The sequence below is a fragment of the Physeter macrocephalus genome, chromosome 18, assembly GCF_002837175.3.
Source record: "Physeter macrocephalus isolate SW-GA chromosome 18, ASM283717v5, whole genome shotgun sequence".
NCBI classification, from domain to species: Eukaryota; Metazoa; Chordata; class Mammalia; order Artiodactyla; family Physeteridae; genus Physeter; species Physeter macrocephalus.
Window position 1 is genome coordinate 10934523 of NC_041231.1, and position 24628 is coordinate 10959150.

At 42.4% G+C, this 24628-nt stretch overlaps 1 protein-coding gene and 1 non-coding gene across 2 annotated transcripts in view; one reads left to right on the forward strand and one right to left on the reverse strand.

The window, feature by feature from the left end:
• SEC13 (SEC13 homolog, nuclear pore and COPII coat complex component) overlaps positions 1-24628 on the forward strand; it is a 48098-nt gene that overhangs the window by 7803 nt on the left and 15667 nt on the right. The window contains exons 3-8 of the mRNA XM_024123977.3: positions 3420-3535; positions 6227-6378; positions 6833-6966; positions 20770-20903; positions 21499-21622; positions 22638-22784. Coding sequence (XP_023979745.1) covers positions 3420-3535; positions 6227-6378; positions 6833-6966; positions 20770-20903; positions 21499-21622; positions 22638-22784 — 807 coding nt within the window. The remainder of the gene's footprint in view (positions 1-3419; positions 3536-6226; positions 6379-6832; positions 6967-20769; positions 20904-21498; positions 21623-22637; positions 22785-24628) is intronic.
• Positions 17607-17679, reverse strand: TRNAR-CCU (transfer RNA arginine (anticodon CCU)). Its single transcript has one exon. It is a non-coding gene; the product is annotated as a tRNA-Arg (tRNA).

Below are 24628 nucleotides of genomic sequence, written 5' to 3' on the forward strand. Positions count from 1 at the left end.
AGTGGGTCTCTTGTAGACAGCATATATATGGGTCTTGTTTTTGTATCCATTCAGTGAGCCTGTGTCTTTTGGTTGGAGCATTTAATCCATTCACATTTAAGGTAATTATCGATATGTATGTTCCTGTTACCATTTTCTTAATTGTTGTGGGCTTGTTTTTGTAGGTCCTTTTCTTCTGTCATGTTTCCCACTAAGAGAAGTTCCTTTAGCATTTGTTGTAGAGCTAGTTTGGTGGAGCTGAATTCTCTTAGCTTTTGCTTGTCTGTAAAGCTTTTGATTTCTCCATCGAATCTGAATGAGTTCCTTGCCGGGTAGAGTAATCTTGGTTGTAGGTTCTTCCCTTTCATCACTTTAAATATGTCATGCTACCCGCTTCTTGCTTGTAGAGTTTCTGCCAAGAAATCAGCTGTTAACCTTATGGGAGTTCCCCTGTATGTTATTTGTCATTTTTCCCTTGCTGCTTTCAATAATTTTTCTTTGTCTTTAATTTTTGCCAATTTGATTACTATGTGTCTTGGCAGGTTTCTCCTTGGGTTTGTCCTGCCTGGGACTCTCTGTGCTTCCTGGACTTGGGTGGCTATTTCCTTTCCCATGTTAGGCAAGTTTTTGACTATAATCTCTTCAGATATTTTCTCAGGTCCTTTCTCTCTCCCTTCTCCTTCTGGGACCGCTATAGTGTGAATGTTGTTCCGTTTAATGTTGTCCCAGAGGTCTCTTAGGCTGTCTTCACTTCTTTTCATTCTTTTGTCTTTATTCTGTTCCACAGCAGTGAATTCCACCATTCTGTCTTCCAGGTCACTTATCCGTTCTTCTCCCTCAGTTATTCTGCTATTGATTCCTTCTGGTGTATTTTTCATTTTAGTTATTGCATTGTTCATCTCTGTTTTGTTTGTTCTTTTATTCTTCTAGTTCTTTGTTAAACATTTTCTTGCATCTTCTCAATCTTTGCCTCCATTCTTTTTCCGAGGTCCTGGATCATCTTCACTATCATTATTCTGAAGTCTTTTTCTGGAAGGTTGCCTGTCTCCACTTCATTTATTAGTTTTTCTGGGGTTTTATCCTGTTCCTTCATCTGGTACAAAGTCCTCTGCCTTTTCATCTTGTCTGTCTTTCTGTGAATATGGTTTTCCTTCCACAGGCTACAGAATTGTAGTTGTTCTTGTTTCTGCTGTCTGCCCTCTGGTGGATGAGGCTATCTAAGAGGCTTGTGCAAGTTCCCTGATGGGAGGGACTGGTTTTGGGTAGAGCTGGGTGTTGCTCTTGTGGGCAGAGCTCAGTAAAACGTTAGTACACTTGTCTGCTGATGGGTGTGTCTGGGTTCTCTCTCTGTTGGTTGTTTGGCCTGAGGCGACCAAACACTGGAACCTACCCGGCTCTTTGCTGGGGCTAGTGGCAGACTCTGGGAGGGCTCACACCAAGGAGTACTTCCCAGAACTTCTGCTGCCAGTGTCCTTGTCCTCACCGTGAGACGCATCCACCCCCTGCCTCTGCAGGAGACCCTCCAACACTAGCAGATAGGTCTGGTTCAGTCTCCTGTGGGGTCACTGCTCCTTCCCCTGGGTCCCGATGCTCACACTACTTTGTGTGTGCCCTCCAGGAGTGGAGTCTCTGTTTCCCCCAGTCCTGTCGAAGTCCTGCAATCAAATCCCACTCGTCTTCAAAATCTGATTCTCTAGGAATTCCTCCTCCCATTGCCGGACTCCCGGGTTGGGAAGCCTGACGTGGGGCTCAGAACCTTCACTCCACTGGGTGGACTTCTGTGGTATAAGGGTTCTCCAGTTTGTGAGTCACCCACCCAGCAGTTATGGGATTTGATTTTACTGTGATTGCACCCCTCCTACCGTCTCATTGTGGCTTCCCCTTTGTCTTTGGATGTGGGATATCTTTTCTGGTGAGTTCCAGTGTCTTCCTGTCCATGCTTGTTCAGCAGATAGTTGTGAATCCGGTGCTCTCGCAAGAGGGAGTGAGGGCATGTCCTTCTACTCTGCCATCTTGAACCAAACTCCTAGTCAATCTCTTAACTTTTCTGAGCCAGCCCTGATTTCCTCATAGCTAAGATGGGGAAAATTATGGATATGCTACCTCTCTGTGTGGGTTCATCTTGGGGAACAGATGAGACAAAGCAGTAATGCCTAACGTCTGCATGGTCACTGTGCCTCACACCCCATGCTGAATGCTTCTCATTTAACCTTCATAACAGCCCTCGAAGTAGATGCCCTCATTAGCTCCATTTAAAGATAAGGAAACTAGGTTCAAGGGTATTAGGAAATTTTTCTGAGGTTGCACAGCAGGGAACTTGAGGTAGGATTTAAATCCCTTAGGTTCTTTGCCCTCCTTCCTCCCAAAGTGTGTGATAGCACTCTGCAGGAGCAGTGCTTCAGAAGAACACTTGCAGAGAAGCTCTGTCATAACACCTGCCCTTCTACCTTCCAACAAGCCAAGACCTGGAATGGTGGAGGGGGTTGACCTCCCAAGAAGAATCCGGATGTTTTCCTTGGGCAGGGAGGTGAGGAAGGAATGGTGAACAGACGAAATGATTGCTTCCCTTTGAAAGCATGTGATTGCCCCTGATGACCGCAAGAGTGACAGCTCATAGTTCCTGAAACCCCCAAGGTGCCACAGTGAAGAAAGTGTCATCCGTTGGAGTATGCAAGGCCAGCAAAGAGGAGGGGCCAGTAAGTACAGTGAGGCAACAGGTGGATTGGCTCAGAGGAGCCATCGCCCAGGTGGAAAAGGAGCTGCGGGCAGGGCCCAGCCCTAGGTCTGGATGGCCAGGCAGCATCGATGAAGTCGGTTCATCAGTGATGGGACCAGTGACATTTAAGGCCTGAGTGGAGAGTCTGGGGTACTGGGCACACTACTAGGGAAAAGGTCAAGTAGAAACCGAGGAACAAAGGTCCACAAAGGATCCAGGACCGTGGGTGGAAGAAGGAGCCTAAATGTCTGAATGGAACCCTGTGTGCAGGCCAGACGTGCATCATGGAGGACCTGATTGGGGCCTGCAGGTAGTCAGTGGCCTGCTTCTTTGGGTCAGCGCTGGCCCTGGGTTCTGGCGCTGAGCCAAACCTCCCTGGCAGCCCACAGAGCCTCGGAACACAGTGGGGCGTGAAGAAGGAGGAAGAAGAGCAAAGCTAGGCGAGCTTCTTTTCTCCCATACCCACCCTGCAGAACAGGATTGGAAAGGACTTCCCCTGTGATGTAAAGGGTCTAAAAGCAGCTGGGTGTGGTTTTTCTTGTCCCTTTCAGAAGGAAATTACCTGTCAGAGAAGTGAGAACGTTGACATGCTAGCTTCCTGCCTGATAGTGATGATTCTTTGAGGTTTGATTAATTTCAGGTAGATTCTGGTCCTTGGTGACTGCCCCCACCCCACCCCTCTCCGCCCAGCCTGCCGGCTTCCCGAGCTGTCCTCTCTTTGCAGCACGATGCCCAGATGGACTACTACGGCACCCGCCTGGCAACCTGCTCCTCAGACAGGTCCGTCAAGATCTTCGACGTGCGCAATGGAGGGCAGATCCTCATCGCCGACCTCAGGGGGTGAGTGCAGCCAACCCCGGGCAAGGTCTCAGAGAGTGGGCCTCTCAGACGTGGCGGGAAGGGCTGAGGGCCAGATCAGAGCAGCCCTGAGTGCAGTCAGCGGAGAGGACACCTGGTCCCGGCCAGCCGGCTGCCCTCGTCAGGTATCCCAGGCCGATGGAGCCAGGAGCGAATCCCAGTTCTGCCGCCCCAATGCCCACTGGCAGACCTGGGGCTAGGGGGTCAGTTACAGGCTCTCAGAACCTCCACCCACTCACCCCCAGCACAGGCTGCTGCTTCCTCCGCCCAAGTAGAGCCTACTTGCAGCAAGCGTCCAGCGGCCACTGCTATTTTCAAAAGTGGGAAACTAGCTTTTTTTTTTTTTAAACAAGTTTAGCTACCACATGACCTAAAGTGACTCAAGGCTAGTGATCTAAGAATGTAATAGTAATTATATAAATCCCATAATTCTGCGTGTTTGCCCATGGCAGGTACTCAGTGAATATTTACACGTTTCATTTACCTTTCTCCCTGTTGAGATTCTTGAGATCCTGGCTCTCATTTTTGTGGCCGCACTTTAGTGCTTTCCCTCAGTTCACTACCTCAGGTACATGGGGTTCTTAACCTGGGTACCATGGATCTCCAAGGGTTCTGTGGGTAGAATTCAGGAGGTGGTGAACTGGGAAAGGGAAAAAATTACCTCTTTGTTTTCAGTGACTCTGATACTTAGCATTTCCTTCCATTATGGCTACAGGCCAGGAACCACAGTAGTATTCATAGTACCTGTCACTTTGTTACCAATGGGAGTCATCGATTTTTTTAAAAATAAATAAATTTATTTATTTATTTAATTTTGGCTGAGTTGGGTCTTTGTTGCTGTGCGCAGGCTTTCTCTGGTTGCAGTGAGCGGGGGCTACTCTTTATTGCAGCGTGCGGGCTTCTCATTGTGGTGGCTTCTCTTGTTGCGGAGCATGGGCTGTAGGTGTGCGGGCTTCAGTAGTTGTGGCTCGGGGCTCTAGAGCGCAGGCTCAGTAGTTGTGGCGCACGGGCTTAGTTGCTCCGCGGCATGTGGGGTCTTCCTGGACGAGGGCTCGAACCCGTGTCCCCTGCATCGGCAGGTGGATCCTTAACCACCGCGCCACCAGGGAAGACCGTCACAGATATTTTTTTATCACATTACAGTTGTTGTAGCTTTCTCAAAACAGCATTTATGCTCATCACTACTTTGAAGTTAGAATGGTTATTAGACTTGCCACTAAAGTTTGTTGCTTAAAGTGTTAACAAAGAAGCACACGTATCACTAATAACATAAACTGTTCTTTAACATTTTGATAACTGTATATCAGTATAATTGGGTTTTCTTTATAATCCTAGCTCTATGTATTTTATCCATTATTCTGAGAAGGGACCATAACGTTCACCAGACTGCACAGGAGAAGTTAAGAATTGCTGACAAGTGGGTGTTCAGTACATGTTTGTGAATGGGTTAAAAAAGACAAAGCTAAGTCAGTAGCCGTTTAGGGAGATAGGCCTAGAAGTTCCACCTCTTCCTGAGCGTCAGGAGTCAAGTGACTGAGGAGCCAGATGCCGCCTTCCCTGCTCAGCAGCCCGTGGCTGAGCGGAGAGCTCTGAGGGTGCGGCCTGGCTGCCAGCACTGGCGGGGGCTGCACTGTCTGCTGTCACTCGGTCCTCTGCTCTGCGTCTTGCTTGTGCTCAAAGTATGAAAAATATTGGAGGGTAATAAATTCAGGCCCCCGTTCTTTGTTCCCTCAGTTAAAATTACGCTAGTTGTAGGACGTTTGAGTCTACCAGAGTTTCATTAGCAGCTCCTTTGTAGAGACTGGGGATGGACCGTTGTCCCAGCTGGAGGGAGGAGAACTCTGAGTGTCAGCGGTCCCGGGGCGAATGGGTGAGCAGGGAGCAGCTCTCAGAGCTTACGGGCATCAGCTTGTGTTTTTTCCTTTTCTTGTACCAAGCACTGTTCTAAGCTCTTTACTGAGCTATCACAAGCATTTCCCTCATGACCGCCATGTGAAGGAAGTCTTGTTGACATCTCTATTAAGAGACAAAGCCAAAGAGAGGATATGGCCCTGGCCTAAAGTCAAGCAGCAAGTGAGTGTGGAGTGGGTGTGAAAGAGCCTGTCCCATCCCCTCTTTGCCATCCATCTCCTGTGTGCTGGGTGCCCCCGTTCTGAGGGACGGCCCCAGTACAGAGCCTGGCACAGGGTACGTGCTCAGACAGTGAATGCACAGAGGTGGGAAGAGAAGAGAGAGACATGCCTTTTGATAAAGTTAAAAGAGTAGTGGCAAGTATCAAAATGAAATAGTTACTGCCTCCTCAAGAAGGTGACCGTCTGGGAAGATGAGTAGTGATTCATCTACAGATACATCCTGAGCCCTTGTGGGGGTAAACCCTGGATCTGTTGGTGACTGTGCTGATGACAGTAAGATGTAGGCTATGCTGGCCACCATCTGAGGTAGGTGAGGGCTCTGCCGGGTCAGGACAGAGGGGCTGACTTGCCTTCGGCCTCAGGGTCCTCACTGCCCAATGACGGTCCCTTTTGGAGTGACATTATACACAGCTCTCCTTTTTGAAATTTTTAGGCAGTTCTGTCCTGAGAAGCCATTCACTTCTGTCCAAAGTAGTGGCTGGCAGAGCACTGTGGGTTCCTTTGGCCCATCTGACCAACCTCTGACCCTCTCCCCTTGCAGTCATGAGGGTCCTGTGTGGCAAGTGGCCTGGGCCCACCCCATGTATGGCAATGTCCTGGCATCCTGCTCCTACGACCGGAAAGTCATTATCTGGAAAGAGGAAAATGGCACCTGGGAGAAGACGCATGAGCACACGGGACACGACTCCTCAGGTACACTGAGTGTGGCGGGAGAGGGCGGCGGGCAGGGGGCCCTGGGGGAGAGGGGGAGGCCTGTGTCTTGGCTAGCGCTCGGCTTTCCCCTTGTGATGCTCCTTGTTTGTCCCTTGGGCTTCGGTTGCTTTTCTGTTACTGTTTCCACAGCAGAGGTAAGGCCTTAAGACCTAAAGCCAATCCAAGGCAAAATGAGAAAAGCAAAGACAACATAGCGAGATTTTTGTTTTTTTAAGGTTTATTCGTTTTAAGTACTGGCCTTGTTCTCAGATTATAAGATAGGCTTTAGTTTATGATTATATTAGTAGTGATGGGTTTTTAAAATCTCCTTAATTGACAAAATTACAACCTCCCCCTGGTGATCCCTACAATTTTTTTTTTTTTTTAGAAATTTAGTAAAACAGTAAGTCTCAGAACTGAAAGTCTGCTCACTGTGCCTCCCTCCTTCCTGCAGTAAACTCTGTGTGCTGGGCCCCCCATGACTACGGCCTGATTCTAGCTTGTGGGAGCTCGGATGGAGCCATCTCTCTGCTGACTTACACCGGGCTGGGCCAGTGGGAAGTGAAGAAGATCAGCAATGCTCACACTGTAAGTCACACCCTTCCTGTGTATAGGGGGTAGCTCTGTGGGCTTGCCACGTGTCCCCTGTTCACTCCTTAGAGAGTGGCAGGAACAGTGTCATTGCTGTGCGGTGGGCCAGGGGAGGGGGCTGCTGATCAGACATGCTTGGGAGAGCAGCTCTGAGCCTCTCTGCTCTGAAGCCAGACAGGCTGCATCCAGGGAGGCCAAGCTGCACCAGCCTCATTCAGCCCATAGCAGGGTTGGCACTGGTTCCTCCAAGTTGGGGAAGGCCAGGGCACTGGCAAGGTGGCAGCAGTAGGCTGCCTAACTGCCGCCCTTGCTATGGACATCTCAAGTTGACATGGCCTGCAGTGGTCATTGGGACCCCTGCAACTGAGTGGTGTTAAAAATCATCATAGGAATTTAATTCTCCATTTGTAGTCATTGAACATTAAGGTTAAAACAGTCAAGAAAGCACAGTGGAGCTTCCCTGGTGGCGCAGTGGTTAAGAATCCACCTGCCAATGCAGGGGACATGGGTTCGAGCCCTCGTCCAGGAAGATCCCACATGCCGCGGAGCAGCTAAGCCCCATGCACCACAACTACTGAGCCTGCACTCGAGAGCCCGCGAGCCACGACTGCTGAGCCCATTCACCACAACTACTGAAGCCCGTGCGCCTAGAGCCCATGCTCTGCAACAAGAGAAGCCACTGCAATGAGAAGCCCACACACCACAATGAAGAATAACCCCTGCTCGCTGCAGCTAGAGAAAACCCGCACGCAGCAACAAAGACCCAACACAGCCAAAAATAAAATAAAGTAAATTTAAAAAAAAAAAAAGAAAGAAAGCACGGTGGACAGTGAGGGGAAATCTCACATTTCTTGAGTGTCTATTGTATGTCATGTAATCCTCTCAAATGTTTGTGAATGAAAGAAAAAATAACAAATGTACAGATTTGCAAGGTCACCAGTCCTGTTCTCATTTTATGACTAGGTAAGTGAGGCTTAGTAAAAGTAAGTGACTTAGAGAAGGTACTGTGCTGAGGTTAGAACCCTGGAATCCATCTACTTTCTGTCTACACAGCAGTCCAGCTTTCATGGCCCCAGCACTTCTGAAAACTACGCAGATGGAAGTCAGCAGCCCCAAGTTTGACACTGTACTTTTGCAGTTCTCAGATTCAGGGGGTCCACAGCCTGCCCAACCTTCAAGGCCCCAGGAGCCTGTCTCAGGGTCTTGTTACTTGGGACCCTGTGATCCCCATCTGCTGACTAACTTGCAAAACTGAATAGGCTGAGAGGCTTCTGGGAAGATGGTGGGGAATGGCAACATAGTGCTTGAGTCTTTTCCAGTCTTTGCATAGAAACCAGCAGAGCAACTAGGTAGCAAAACCAAAACCTCCTGAACAACAGTTAACAACAAAATTGGGTAGCAAGGTATTTCCACAAACTCCAAATTACAAGCAGAGAGCAATGGACCACCGACAACCGCAAGACTGCGAGGTATTGGCATCCGAGCAGGAGGAAGAAGTAATGCGATGCCTTCCACCACACCTGAGGAGTACCCCCAGAAGAGCCAACACGTGTTCACTGGAAAGCATAGCTGGCCAGTTGGCAAACAGCAGCTGTTTGAGAACAGGAATTTTGTACTTTTGTTTGTAACTTTTTTTAAAATTAAGATAAAATTGACATATCACAAAATACACCCTTTTTTAAAAGTATACAGTTCTGTAGTTTTTAATATACTCACGAAGTTGTACAATTCTCACTCCTAGTATCCAGATCTTTTTCATCACACAAAAAGAAACCCCATTAGCAGTCACTCTCCACCCCACCCTACCCCTAGCCCCAAGCAACGCTAATCTGCCTTCTGTCTCTATGGATTTGCCTATTCTGGACATTTCCTGTAAATGGAATTATACAGTATGTGGTCTTTTGTGAATGACTTCTTTCACGTAGCATGTTTTCAAGGTTCATCCATATCATAGCATATATCAGTGCTTCATTCCTTTTTATGGCTGAATAGTATTCCATTGTGTGAATATACACATTTTATTTTGCCATTCATCAGTTAGTGATCATTTTTAGCTATTATGAGTAATGCTCCTACAAACATTTGTGTGTCCATTTTTGTGTTTTTAACTTTCTTGGGTAACTACTTGGGAGTAGAATTGCCGAGTCATGGAATCTCTCTGTTTAACTTTTTGAAGTACTGCTGTTATCCAAATTAACTGCACCATTTTACATTCCTGCCAGCAGTGTATGAGGATTTCAGTTCCGCCACATCCTTGCCAACACTTGTTGTCTTCTTTTTGATGATAGCCATCCAGGTGGGTGTGAAGTAGTACCTCATCGTGGTTTTGATTTTGCATTTCTCCGATGACTAATAGTGTTGGGCATCTTTTCACATGCTTATTGGCTATCTATCTCTTCTTTGGAGAACTGACATGGGGCCTGGGGGTAGCATGACCTCATACCAGGTGAGTGCAGGGGGCCCACCAAAAGAAAGACTAAAGGGACTTGGGGAAATCGGACCCTCATGATCCACTGGGCTTGCTTCCACAATAGTGCCCCTTGTAAGCAGAGGGACACAGAGCCAGAGAGGGACACACACTGAAAGGAAAGAGAGGATGTAGACCAAAGTGGGGGAGAGGAACAGAGCCAGGAAATCCCAGAAGCAAGCTGTCACATTTGTTAGCACTACACAAAAACAGACACTTCTGAACTTAGAAAGGCTTTCCTGAACCTCATTTGTTGAGGAAAACTAATTTCACTTAAAAATAACAAAAAAGTATTTGAGGTGAAATCTCAAAAGTTTTCCTTTAAGAAAGTTTTTTCCTTTAAGAAAAAAATGAATATGCAGAATAACATTCTCACAGGCAGTGAAAGAAAGACATGCCCACAAAAAGAACCAGTTGTCACCCACTAATTCCAATCAAGCTAAGAGACTTTTTTAATGACATAAGACATTTAAAAATAGCATAAATCAAAATTAGAAAGACTCAGAAGAAATGAGGTGACAGAACTCAGGAAACAGAAATTAAAAATTATTTCATAAATAAAGACTATACTAGAAGGAATACCAGAGCAAATAAACACAACAGATAATGCCTTAAGAGAAATAATGTGAAAAAGGAAAAAAAGAAAAAATGAAGAAATAAAAAGATTTTGACAAAAAGTGAAGACAGAGGGCTTCCCTGGCAGCGCAGTGGTTGAGAGTCCGCCTGCCGATGCAGGGGACACGGGTTCGTGCCCCGGTCCGGGAAGATCCCACATGCCGTGGAGAAAATCCTCAAGGTCTTGATAGTCATCAACTACAATCAAAAATGGCTACACAGATATAAAATGCAAGGTTTAGTAAAAAGAAATGGGTAAATTTTATACAAACAGATTTCCACAACTCTGACATACTAAATGATCAAGTGATTCTTTACATAAACTTTTAATTAAAAAATTCTACCTTGCATGTCCTACTTATTTTCACTATAATTAAAATTTATAGGGCTTCCCTGGTGGCGCAGTGGTTGAGAATCCGCCTGCCGATGCAAGGGACGCGGGTTCGTGCCCCGGTCCGGGAAGATCCTACATGCCGCAGAGCGGCTGGGCCCGTGAGCCATGGCCACTGGGCCTGCGCGTCCGGAGCCTGCGCTCCGCAATGGGAGAGGCCACAACAGTGAGAGACCCGCAAACCGGAAAAAAAAAAAAAAAAAAAAAAAGTGAAGACAAGCAGAGATCAAACATGACTATTAGGAGTCCAGAAGAAGAAAACAGAACAAATACTAAAAACTGATTCAAGAAAACTACCTTAAAATTTAAAAACAATATTTGAAACTACATATTGAGAGAGCATACCCTATACTTAAGACTATCAACCCAGAATCACCAGCAAAAAGACCTAAATATAGTGAAATTACTGGCCTCAAAGGAAAAAAAAAAGTCCTTTGGGCATCTAGGCAAAAGGAGCCATGTTAACTTACAAGGGAAACAATTGGATTATCTGGCTTTTCAACAGCAATGATCTGTGCATGAGAAAATGGAGAACACATTTACAATACTCAAGGAAAGAATGTGTGAGCCAAGGATTTGTAACTAGCGAAGTTGACTTTCAAGTTCACACAAAGACTTATATACAAAAGTTCATAGCAACTTTAATAGCCAAAACCTGGAAATAATCCAAATGTGTATGAACAGCTGAATGAATAAACAAATTGTGGTATATCCATACTACAGAAATGCTACCTAGCAATAAAAAGAAATGACTATTGATAAACACAAGATAAATTAATTTTAAAATAATTATACTGACTGGAAAAAAATCAGACAAAAAGTACATACTGTGATTTCATAGTATGGAAAAGCAAACTCTAGTGACAGCAGATCAGTGGTTGCTGAGCATGGGGGGGTGGGCAGCAGAGATGGATTGCAAAGGGATCCCAGGAAACTTGGGAATGATAGATATGTTCATTCTCTTTTTTACCAGTAATTATCTTTTTAATCACTTCTTTTTTTTATTGAGGTATTAACTAATCACTTCTTTTTTTTTTACTGAGGTATTAACTAGTCACCAAGCTGTACATCACATCCCCATGACTTACTTATTTTATAACTGAAAGTTTGTATCCATTCAGCCAGTCTGTGTCTTTTGGTTGGAGCATTTAATCCGCTTATGTTTCAGGTAATTACTGATATGTATGTTCTTACTGCCATTTTGCTAATTGTTGTGGATTTGTTTTTGTAGGTCTTTTTTCTCCCCGTCCTCTTTTGTTTTTCTCTTGTGATTTGATGACTAACTTGAGTGTTGCGTTTGGATTCCTTGTTCTTTTTTGTGTGTGTATCTATTGTAGATTTTCAGTTTGTGGTTACCATGAGGTTTTGATATAGCGGTCTACATATAAACAAGGTTGTTTTAAGTTGCTGGTCTTTTCATTTTAAATGCATTTCCAGTATCCTGCATTTGTCCTCTCCTCTTATGATTGCTGGTTTTGATGTCATATTTGTGTGCGAATGATTTCCTACCTTTACTGTATGTTTGCCTTTACCGGTGAGCTTTTTTATTCGTAATTTTCCTGTTTCTAGTTGTGGCCTTTTTTTCCCACGCCTAGAGAAGTTCCTCTAGCATTTGTTGCAGAGCTGTCTGGTGGTGCTGAAACCTCTTAGCTTTTGCTTGTCAGTAAAGCTTGTGATTTCTCTATCGAATCTGAATGAGAGCCTTGCTGGGTACAGTGTTCTTCGTTGTAGGTTCTTCCCTTTCATCACTTTAAATATATTGTGCCACTCCCTTCTGGCCTGCAGGGTTTCTGCTTAAAAATCAGCTGATAACCTTATGGAAATTCCCCTTGTGTGTTATTTTTTTTTCCCTTGTTGCTTGTAATATTTTCTCTGTCTTTAATTTTTGTCAATTTGATTATTATGTGTCTCAGCCTGTTCCTCCTTGGGTTTATTCTGCCTGGGACTCTGCACTTCCTGCACTTGGGTGACTGTTTCCTTTCCCATGTTAGGGAAGTCTTCAGCTATTATCTCTTCAAATATTTTCTCAGGTCTTTTCTCTCTCTTTTCTCCTTCTGGGACTCCCATAATATGAATGTTGGTGCATTTAATGTCATGGCAGAGGTCTCTTAGACTGTCTTCATTTCTTTTCATTCTTTTTTCTTTATTCTGTTCCGTGGCAGTGATTTCCACCATTCCGTCTTCCAGCTTGCTTAACTGTTCTTCTGCCTCACTTATTCTGCTATTGATTCCTTCTAGTTTATTTTTCATTTCAGTTATTGTATTTTTCATCTCTCCTTGTTCTTCTCTTTATTCTTTACGTCTTCTAGCCCTTTATTAAACATTTCTTGTATCTTCTCAGTCTGTGCCTCCATCCTTTTTCCAAGATCTTGGATCATCTTTACTATCATTACTCTGAATTCTTTTTTGGGTATATTGCCTATCTCCACTTCACTTAGTTGTTGTTCTGGGGTTTTATCTTGTTCCGCTGTCTGGGACATATTCCTCTGCCGTCTCATTTTGTCTAACTTTCTGTGATTGCATTTTCTGTTCTGCAGGCTGCAGGGTTATAGTTCTTCTTGCTTCTGGTGGATGAGGCTGGTCTGAGAGGCTTCTGCAGGCTTCTTGAGGGGAGGGACTGGTGGACGGAGCTGGGTCTTGTACTTCTGGTGGGCAGGACCGGCTGTGGGCTCTAGAAGACTTTAGGCAGCCTGTATGCTGATGGGTGGGGCTGTATTCCCACCCTGTTGGTTGTGTAGCCTGAGGCGTCACTGAAAGATTGTACCTTTTGACCTCTTTCACCCATTTTGCCCATCCCTCATCCCCACCTCTGGAAACCACCAATCTGTTCTTTGTATCCATGAGCTTGGGGGTTTTTATTAATTTCACACATAAGTGAGATCATACAGTTTTTGTCTTTTTCTTTCTGACTTATTTCACTTAGCATTATGCCCTCAAGGACCATCCATGTTGTTGCAGATGGTAAGATTTCATTCTTTTTTTATGGCTGAATAATATTCCTGTGTGTGTGTGTGTGTACACACCCCACCTATTTATCCATTCATCCATTGATGGACACTTAGCTTGTTTGCATATCTTGGCTATTATAAATAATGCTGCAGTGAGCATGGGGGGGGTGCAGATATATTTTGAATTAAGGGGGTTTTGTTGGGTTTTTGTTTGTTTTTTGATATAAATAGCCAGAAGTGGAATTGCTGGATCATAAGATAGTTCTCTTTTTCATTTTTTGAGGATCCTCCATACTGTTTTCCATAGTGGCTGCACCAGTTTACATTCTCACCAACTGTGCACAAAGAGGTTCCCTTTTCTCCACACTTGCTGTTTCTTTTGTCTGTTTGATAATAGCTATTCTTGACAGATGTGAGGTGATCTCTCATTGTGGTTTTGATTTGCATTTCCCTGATGATTAGTGATGTTGAACATCTTTTCATGTACTTGTTGAACCATCTGTGTATCTTCTTGGGAAAACCATATATTCAGATCCTCTGCCATTTTTAAGTTGAATTATTTGGTTTTACTATTGAGTTGTATGAATTCTTTTATATTTTTGATATTGACCCCTTATTAGATACATGATTTACAAATATTGTTTCCCATTCTGTAGGTTGCCTTTTCACTTGGTTGATGATTTCTTTTGCTGTACAGAAGCTTTTTGTTTGATGTAGTTCCCCTTATTTTTGCTTATGTTGCCTTTGCTTTTGGAGTCAGAACAGATCCAGAAAATTATCACCAAGATCAATGTCAAGGAGCTTATTAGCACCTATGTTTGCCTCTAGGAGCTTTATGGCTTCAGGTCTCATATTCTTTAATCCATTTTGAGTTCATTTTTATGTACAGTGTAAGATGGTGGGTCAGTTCCGTTCTTTTGTATGTGGCTGTCAAGTTTTCCCAGCACTGTCTGTTGAAGAGACTGTCCTTTCCCCATTGTATATTCTTGGCTTCTTTATCATAAATTAATTAGCCACATATGCATGGGTTTATTTCTGGGTTCTCTGTTCTGTTCCATTGATCTGTGTGTCTGGTTGGTTTTTTTTGGTTTTTTGTTTTTGTATTACATTTTAGTGATGGTAGAAAATATCAGGTAGACAAGTAAATTGTAGATAGCCAGTAACAGTGTTCTAAAGAGTATGTGTCTGTTTTTCATGCCAGTACCGTACTGTTTGATCACTGTATCTTTTTAATAAAGGGGTCTTTTGTGATTCCATACAAATTTTAGGATTGTTTGTTCTAAAAGAACAATTTAAATTTTAGGATTGTACTGTGAAAAATGGCATTGGAATTTTGATAGAAATTGCATGGAATCTGTAGATTGCTTTGGATAGTATGGACACTTCAGCAACATTATTTCTTCCAATTCATCTGCATGAATATCTTTCATTTGTGTTGTCTTTAATTTCTTTCATCATTGTCCTCAGTGTACAGGTGTTTCCCCTCATTGGTTAAATTTATTCCTCGGTGTTTTATTCCTGTTGATGCAATTGTAAATGGATTGTTTTCATAATTTCTTTTCTGATAGTTCATTGTTAGTGTATAGAAATGCAAGAGATTTTTGTACATTGATTTTGTTTCCTGCAGCTTTATTAAATTCGTTTATTATTTCTAACAGTTTTTTGGTGGAGTCTTGAGGTTGTTCTATATATAATATCATGTCATCTCCAAATACTGACAGTTTTACATTTTCCTTTCCAATTTGGATGGCTTTTAGTTCTTTTTCTTGCTTGATGGCTCTGGTTGGGACTTCCAATACTTTAATGAGTAAAAGTGGCAAGCATGGACATCTTTGTCCTGTTCCTGATCTTAGAGGAAAAGCTTTTAGCTTTTCACTGTTGAGTATGACGTTAGCTATGGGCTTGTCATATATGGCCTCTATTATGTTGAGGTACATACCTGCTATACCCACTTCGTTGAGAGTTTTATCATAAACGGATGCTGACTTTAATCAAATGCTTTTTCTGCATCTATTGAGATAATTATATGATTTTTATCCTTCATTTTGTTAATGCTGTGTATCACCTGCATTGATTTGTGGGTGGTAAACCAACCTTGCATCCCTGGAATACATCTCACTTGATCATGGTGTATGATCCTTTTAATGTATTGTTGAATTTGGTTTGCTGGTATTTTGTTGAGGATTGTATCATCTTTGTTCATAGTTATTGGCCCGTTTAGATTTTCTGTTTCTTCATGATTCAGTCTTGGAATGTTCTGTGTTTCTAGGAATTTATCCATTACTTCTAGGTTGTCATTTGTTTGCATATTATTGTTCATAGTGGACTCTGATGGTCCTTTGTATTTTTGTGGTATCAGTCTGTATTTCATTTATTTCTGCTCTGATTTTTGTTGTTTCCTTCCTTCTACTGACTTTGGGCTTCATTTGTTCTTTTTCTGGTTCCTTGAGGTGTAAAGTTAGGGTGTTTTTGAGATCTTGTTTGTTTGTTTCTTCAGGTGGGTATTTATCACTGTGAACTTCCCTCTTAGAACTACTTTTACTGCATCCCATAAATTTTGGTGTGTTGTATTTCCATTTTCAGTTGTCTGAAAGTATTTTTTTATTACTGTTTTGATTTCTTTTTTAACCCATTGGTTGTTCAGTAGCATGTTGTTTATTCTACACATATTTGTGGATTTTCCAGTTTTCTTCTTGTAATTGATTTCTAGTTTCATATCATTTGGGTCAGAAAAGATGCTTGATAGGATTTCAGTCTTCTTAAATTTATTAAGACTTTTTTTGGCCTAACATATGATCTATCCTGGATAATGTTCCATGTGTACTTGAGAAGAAAATATACAGGCATACCATGGAGATAGTGCAGGTTCGGTTCCAGACCACCACAATAAAGCGAATATCACAATAAAGGGAGTCACATGAATTTTCTGATTTCCCAGTGCACATAAAAGTTATGTTTAAACTCTCCTAGTCTACTGAGTGTACAATAATAGCATTATGTCTAAAACAATGTACATACTTTAATTTAAAAATGCTTTATAGGTGAAAAAGCTAACCATCGTCTGAGCCTTTAGCAAGTCATAATCTTTTTGCATCAGTAACATCAAAGATCATTCATCACAGGTCACCAAAACAAATGTAATAATGAATAAGTTTGAAATATTGCGAGAATTACCAAAATGTGACACACAGACAGGAAGTGAGTAAATGCTGTTGGAAAAATGACACCAATTTACTTGTTTGACGTAGGGTTGCCACAACCTTCAGTTTGTGAAGAACTCAGTATCTATCAAGCGCAGTGAAACAAGACACAATAAAGTGAGGTATGCCTGTATTCTGCTACTTTTGGATGGAACGTTCTCTATATATCTGTAAAGTCCATCTGGTCTAATGTGTCCTTTAAGGCCATTTTCTGTCTGGATGATCTATCCATTGACATAACCCTACTGTTATTATATTGCTGGCTATATCTCCTTTTAAGTCTGTTAGTATTTGCTTTATATATTTTGGTTTTCCTGTGTTGAGTGCATAAATGTTTACAAATATTGCATCCTCTTGTTGAATTGACTCTTTTATCATTATCTAATGCCCTTCTTTGTCTCTTATTACAGTTCCTGTATTAAAGTCTATTTTGTCTGATATAAGTATAGCTACCCCAGCTTTTTTGGTTTCCATTTGCATGGAATATCTTTTTCCATCCCTTCTTTTTTCAGTCTGTGTGTGTCCTTAAATCTGAAGTGAATTTCTTATAGGCAGCATACAGATGGTTCTTGTTTTTTTAATCCAGTCAGCCACTCTATGATGTCTTTTGATTGGAGAATTTAGTCCATTTACATATAAAGTAATTATTGATAGGTATGTACTTATTGCCATTTTTCTGGCTTTTTATAGTTCTTTTGCTCTCTTCCTTTGTAGTTTGATGACCTTTAATGGTATGCTTAGATTCCTTTCTCGTTATCTTTTGTGTATCTACTATAGGTTTTTGCTTTGTCCTTACAATGAAGTTTACATATATAACAACCCATATTAACAGTCTATTTTAAGTTGATTACAGCTTAAGTTTGAACCCATTCTAAAGCTCTACATTTTTTAAAAAAATATTTATTTTTAATTAATTTATTTATTTATTTTCACCATGCCAGGTCTTCATTGCGGCACGCAGCCTTCTTAGTTGCAGCATGCGGACTTCTTTGTTGCGGCATGCATGTGGGATCTAGTTCCCTAACCAGGGAACAAACCCGGGTCCCCTGCATTAGGAGTGCAGAGTCTTACCCACTGGACCACTAGGGAAGTCCCTAAAGCTCTACATTTTTACCCTCCTCCACCCACCTTTTATGTTTTGATGTCACATTTTACATCTTTTTATCTTGTGTATCTTTAATTACTGTAGTTACAATTTTTATTTTTTTTAACCTTCATAATAGCTTCATAAGCAATTAATCTACTGCCTTTAATATGTATTTACCTTATGAGTATAAAACATATGGAAGATTTATACTTTCATATGTTTTCTTGTTACTAATTGGCACCCTTTCTTTTCAGCTTAAAGAAGTCCCTTTAACATTTCTTGTAAGGCCATTTTAGTGGTGGTGAACTCCTTTAGCTTTTGCTTATCTGGAAAACTATTTTTCCTTTAATTCTGAACAGTAACTTTGCCAGGTAGAGTATTCTTGGTTGGAAATTTTTTTTTCTTTCTTTCATCACTTTGAGATTCATTTGTTATCTTGATTGTAGTGATGGTTTTACAGAGTATACTGATGTCAAAGTTCATCACCCTGTGCACTTTATGTTCTGTTAATGTCAATTAGATCTTTCTTTAAAATTTGGAGTGTAAAGAATGCAAACTGTTTCCAGTATGCAAGAACTCAAGGACTGTTGTTTCCATGAGCCCTGCCTCAGGTATCTACTAAAGAATAAGTTTTAGACAACAAAAATGACTAGAAAGACATCCATATAAACATACAGTTAATTGTGAAGAATTAAGACCGAACAAGGTCCCAATCGTGTGCTCGGCTAAGATAGATAGAGTATAACTTAAAAAAAACAAAGTGCAGCACCCGCAGCTGGTACCACTCACATGAAAACACCCCCCCAAAAAATGGGGGGGATGGGAAGGGCATTGCAAACACTCTTTTTAATGTTATTAGTAATCATATTGCCGATATTATTCTGAGACTGTTCTGCTGTGTGTTAAATGAAATAAATAATCGTGTACCAGTGAGCATCCCTAGCACCAGAAATACACTTGAAATACACTTTCTCACTAAAGGAAACCAGAGCTCTGGAGGAAATGGCTGATCCCAGGTCTCAGGCAGCAGAAGTACAAACATCTTGTCATACCAGATAGAAATGATCAGTGACATACTTTTTGACATACTAGGGTTATGTCAAAGGAGCTAACTTGAACAGGCTCACACTGCCAAAGATGGGCAGTTTGAGTGTAAAAAATTAGAATAATGGCAGTGAACTGAAACCTGTCAAATATGCTTAAATCCAGGAGTTCATCCTGATATTTAAAAGAGAATCAGTCATCTTTGGAGAATGACAGGGAACTAGTTCAGAAAGAATCAAACATTTATCTTGCCTTTCTTATCTGTACCCCCGGGGAAGCAAATATTAATGAGTGAAACCGCCCCTGTCTAGAGTATTCCATGTAATAAATGACAAAGCAATTAATAGAATGACAGTATTCACCATTCTGTAATGCCCAGTGCATTGAGAGAGGCATATATTATTGACAGGTGGTAATAACATAAAAAGAGAGACAGTCTGACATCATGTGCCTCCTGATGAAGGAATACACCACCACCTGTAGTCTTGGCAAAGGGAAGAAACCTGAGTCTGATCCAGTAAGATCAGAGGGGGAATCCATAAATTAGAAGATGCAAGAAACATCAAAAAAATGTTTACTCACACTGGTCAGAATAACCATCATCAAAAAGTCTACAAATAATAAATGCTAGAGAGAGTGTGGAGAAAAGGGAACCGTCCTGCACCGCTGGTGGGAACGTAAATTGACGCAGCCGCTATGGAGAACAATATGGAGGTTCCTTAAAACACTAAAAATAGAGCTACCATACGACCCAGCAATCCCACTACTGGGCATATATCCAGACAATACAAACCCTCTCATTCCAAAAGATACGTGCACTGCAATGTTCATAGCAGCACTGTTTATAATAGCCAAGACACGGAAACAACCTAAGTCCATCGACAGACGAATGGATAAAGAAGATGTGGTGTACATATTTACAATGGAATATTACTCAGCCATAAAAAGAACAAAATAACGCCATTTGTAGCAACATGGATGGACCTAGAGATTATCATACAAATGAAGTTAAGTCAGACAGTGAAAGACAAATATCATATGATATCTCTTATATGTGGAATCTTAAAAAAATGATACAAGACAGAAAGAGACTCACGGACATAGAAGACAAATTTATGGGACTTCCTTGGTGGTCCAGTGGTTAAGACTCCATGCTCCCAATACAGGGGGCTCAGGTTCGATCCCTGGTTAGGGAACTAAGATCCCGCATGCCACATGGCGTGGCCAAAAAAAAAAAAAAAAAAAACAAACTTGTGGTTACCAAAGGGGAAAGGGAGGAGGATAAATTAGGAGTTTGGGATTAACAGATACATACTACTGTATATAAAATAGACAACCAACAAGGATTTACTGTATAGCACAGGGAACTCTATTCAGTATCTTGTAATAACCTATATTGGACAAGAATCTGAAAAAGAATGTATATGTATAACTCAATTACTTTGCCGTACACCTGAAACTAACATGGTATTGCAAATCAACTGTATTTCAATAAAAAAGAATATTGCAATTTGAACAAAATTTTAAACGGCAAAACTAAACTAGCGCCTAGGGATGCACATTTGGGTGACAAAGCTAAAAAATAGACATTAGAAATCAAAATAATGGTTACTTACAGGAGAACAGGGGCTATGATTCAGGTAGGACATAAATGATGGGGCTTTTTGGGTAAATGGTAGTTTTATTTCTTGACCTGGGAGTGATTACAAGAGTTCTTTAGAGTAATTCATTAATGCGTATATTTACTTTGTGTGGTTTTCTGAATCTGTGCCCTCCGTATGTTTGGAAAATGTTCTGTTTCTTAGATTCCTGAGATTCGCTAATTCCTTCTTTAAATACATGTTGCTGATAAATACATGCACTGTTAGGAATCCTTGAAGAAGAGTTCTGGGTGGCTAATCCTTGGTTCAGTAAAACAGCTGTCCTGCATAATCCAGTCCTGAGAATTGGAGAGGGAATAAACATCGGCGTTGGGTCTGCAGAAGCAGTATCCTTTTGCCAGGCAAAGGGGCAGAGTCACCACAAGTCCCCCTTCCCCCTCCTTACAGATTGGCTGCAATGCCGTCAGCTGGGCCCCTGCTGTCGTACCTGGAAGCCTCATAGACCAGCCATCTGGGCAGAAGCCCAACTACATCAAGAAGTTTGCATCAGGCGGCTGTGACAACCTCATCAAGCTGTGGAAGTAAGTGGGGTTGGTGAACTTCTCAAGAGGACACTTCTCACCTTCTACCCTACCATGACTCAGCCTCAGTTCACCAGAAACGGGATCAACTGTCTTTTTCCCTTCTGCCCATAGAATACTGTGTTCAATCTCTCAGAGGACATTCTTTTAAAAAAAAGAAACAAACAAACAAACAAACCTGCCCTTTACTCAGGAGCTGCTTTTTTTTTTTTTTTTTTTTTTTTTGCTCACGGGCCCAGCCGCTCCGCGGCATGTGGGATCTTCCCGGACCGGGGCACGAACCCGTGTCCCCTGCATCGGCAGGCGGATTCTCAACCACTGCGCCACCAGAGAAGCCCTACTCAGGAGCTTTGACTCTTCCTAATTCACAACTGCTAGAGCCGACTTGTTGGCTGTGGAGGAACAGAGCATTTCCTGGAGGGCTTCTTTATAGCTGGTGAACTGAATAAAATTCTGTAGGTTCAACAAATGTTATCAGAATGGTGGAATAGCTTCTCCACCCCTGTGGAGCCTGTGGGGTGGGGGAGGATTGGAGGTGTGGGAATGGCACCTGGGCTGCTGCCTGCTGAATTCTCCCCACCATCTCCCCTGTTAGGGAGGAAGAGGACGGCCAGTGGAAGGAAGAGCAGAAGTTGGAAGCGCACAGTGACTGGGTTCGAGATGTGGCCTGGGCCCCCTCCATCGGCCTGCCCACCAGCACCATCGCCAGCTGCTCCCAGGTCAGCTCAGACCTGTGCAAGCATCCTGTGTTAGTTAATCTCAGGAAGTCCCGTCAGCCCTTCCAGTTCCCCTAGGGGAAATCCTTGAAGGGGAAGGGCAGGAGACAGGCAACTATAGACCATTATAAATAAGGGAGCACCTGGAGCCCGGTCATCACGCAGCAAAGCCTTGGTCAGAAGCCACAGTGGCTTTCTTCCACTGAGCCAAGAACAAGACCAAATTCAGGACTAGTTTCCCCTCCTGACCCTTTTGTGGATAGGGAATGGAGGTACCCAGGCATCATTCTGAGAGTGTTCCCAAGCAAGGACCAGGAGCAATGGGAAATTGTAACACCTTGGGCTCGTCTACCTACTCACTATTCCCAGACAGAAAACAAAAGTAAGACCAAGGATAAGCCTTTAATTATATGCTACCACCCAAGGTGAGAGTTAAGTCTGGCCTTTTACGTCATTTGAGCCTTTTCTACTTGGTCCTAAATTTGAGAGGACCAAGTAGAACAGGCTTAAAATGATGTAAAAGGTAATTCTGTTTGTTCTGTTTTAGTTTGGTTTGGTTTGGTTTGTGTGTGTGTGTGTGTGTGTGTGTTTTGTTTTGTTTTGTTTCTTGGTCCCATCTCATTCCCTTAGCTTGGCTTTTAGACAGCTATACCCATTCAGTTGAGAAAGTACAGAGCCAGAGGGAGCCAAAACAACAAAGTGACTTGGCAGACGTGAGGAAAGCCTCAGAGAAAATTTGAGAATTAGCAGTGCGGCCAATGAAACCAGTATGAGGAAGGGAACCTGGGACACTCCTGACCAATTTGAAGTGGGTTCCTGGGGTAAATGGGTAAAAGCAAGGGTGCTGGGCTGGAAATTAGTCCTCAAAGCTGTGAACACTGAGGAGGTCCTTGGCTGTGCTTTGCCCTGAATCCCCCACCCTATTCCTGCGAAAGTCCAGTATAGCTCCAGATTGAGAGGATATCCCCAGGGCAGGATTGCTGCCCCCATCTCCTGACTCTAGCCTGTCTTTTCCCAGGATGGTCGAGTGTTCATTTGGACCTGTGATGATGCCTCGGGCAATGCGTGGTCCCCCAAACTGCTGCACAAGTTCAATGATGTTGTATGGCATGTGAGCTGGTCCATCACAGCCAACATCCTGGCTGTCTCAGGCGGAGATAATAAGGTACATACACCCTATTTCCATGACGTGGCACACATGGCCCTGTTTGTCTTTAGTTTGTCCAGTAGAGGGCACAGTTGAATCTTCCATCTAGTGGCAGGGTTGGGAGGAACCTGAATGAAGACTGTTTTGAGCATGTCTCTTATTTACATCATTAATTCTTACGACCCCCCACCCAACCCCGAGGGGTTGTATATCCCCCTTATACAGACAGAGAGGGTGACAGAGATTTGACTTGCATACGGGTCATGAAGCTGTTCGGTGGCATAGCCAATAATCAGACCCAAGGTAAATCCAAAGCCACCACCCTGACCATTTGACAACCTCATCTTCATGGTAACGGTTAGTTATATGTAAAATACATATAACAAAGTTTACCATCTTAACTTTTTTTAAGTGTACAGTTCTATAGTGTTAAGTATCGATACACCCACGTTATTCTGCAGTCATCACTGTCATCAACCCAGAACTCTTCATCCCAAACTGAAATTCTGTGCTCTTCAAACAGCACCTCCCCATTCCCCCTCCCCCAGCCCCTAGCAACCCCCATTTTGCTCTCTGTCTCTATGAATGCACTACTGTAGGGATCTCCTGTAAGTAGAATTATAAGGAATTTATTTTTTTGTGACTGGCTTGTTTCACTTAGCACAGTGTCTTTTTTTTTTAAATTTTTAAATTTTATTTATTTTTTTATACAGCAGGTTCTCATTAGTTTCCATTTCATACATATTACTGTATACATGTCAATCGCCATATCCCAATTCATCACACCACCACCACCACCACCACCCGCCACTTTCCCCCCTTGGTGTCCATACGTTTGTTCTCTACATCTGTGTTTCCATTTCTTCCCTGCAAACCGGTTCATCTGTACCATTTTTCTAGGTTCCATATATATGCATTAATATACGATATTTGTTTTTCTCTTTCTGACTTACTTCACTCTGTATGACAGTCTCTGGATCCATCCGTGTCTCTACAAAAGACCCCATTTTGTGCCTTTTTATGGCTGAGTAATATTCCTTTGTATATATGTACCACATCTTCTTTATCCATTCATCTGTCGATGGGCATTTAGGTTGCTTCCATGACCTGGCTATTGTAAATAGTGCTGATGTGAACATTGGGGGAGCATGTGTCTTTTTGAATTAATGGTTTTCTCTGGGTATATGCCCAGTACTGGGATTTCTGGGTCATGTGGTAATTCTATTTTTAGTTTTTTAAGGAACCTCATACTGTTCTCCATAGTGGCTGTATCAATTTACATTCCTACCAACAGTGCAAGAGGGTTCGCTTTTCTCCACACTCTCTCCAGCCTTTGTTGTTTGTAGATTTTCTGATGATGCCCATTCTCACTGGTGTGAGGTGATACCTCATTGTAGTTTTGATTTGCATTTCTCTAATAATTAGTGATGTTGAGCAGCTTTTCATGTGCTTCTTAGCCATCTCTATGTCTTCTTTAGAGAAATGTCTATTTAGGTCTTCGGCCCATTTTTTGATTGGATTGTTTGTTTTTTTAATATTGAGCTGCATGAGCTGTTTATATATTTTGGAGATTAATCCTTTGTCCATTGATTCCTTTGCAAATATTCTCTCCCATTCTGAGGGTTGTCTTTCATCTTGTTTGTAGTTTCCTTTACTGTGCAAAAGCTTTTAAGTTTCATTAGGTCCCATTTGTTTATTTTTGTTTTTACTTCCATTGCTCTAGGAGGTGGATCAAACAAGATCTTGCTGTGATTTATGTCAAAGAGTGTTCTTCCTATGTTTTCCTCTGAGAGTTTTATAGTGTCTGGTCTTATATTTAGGTCTCTAATCCATTTTGAGTTTATTTTTGTGTACGGTATTAG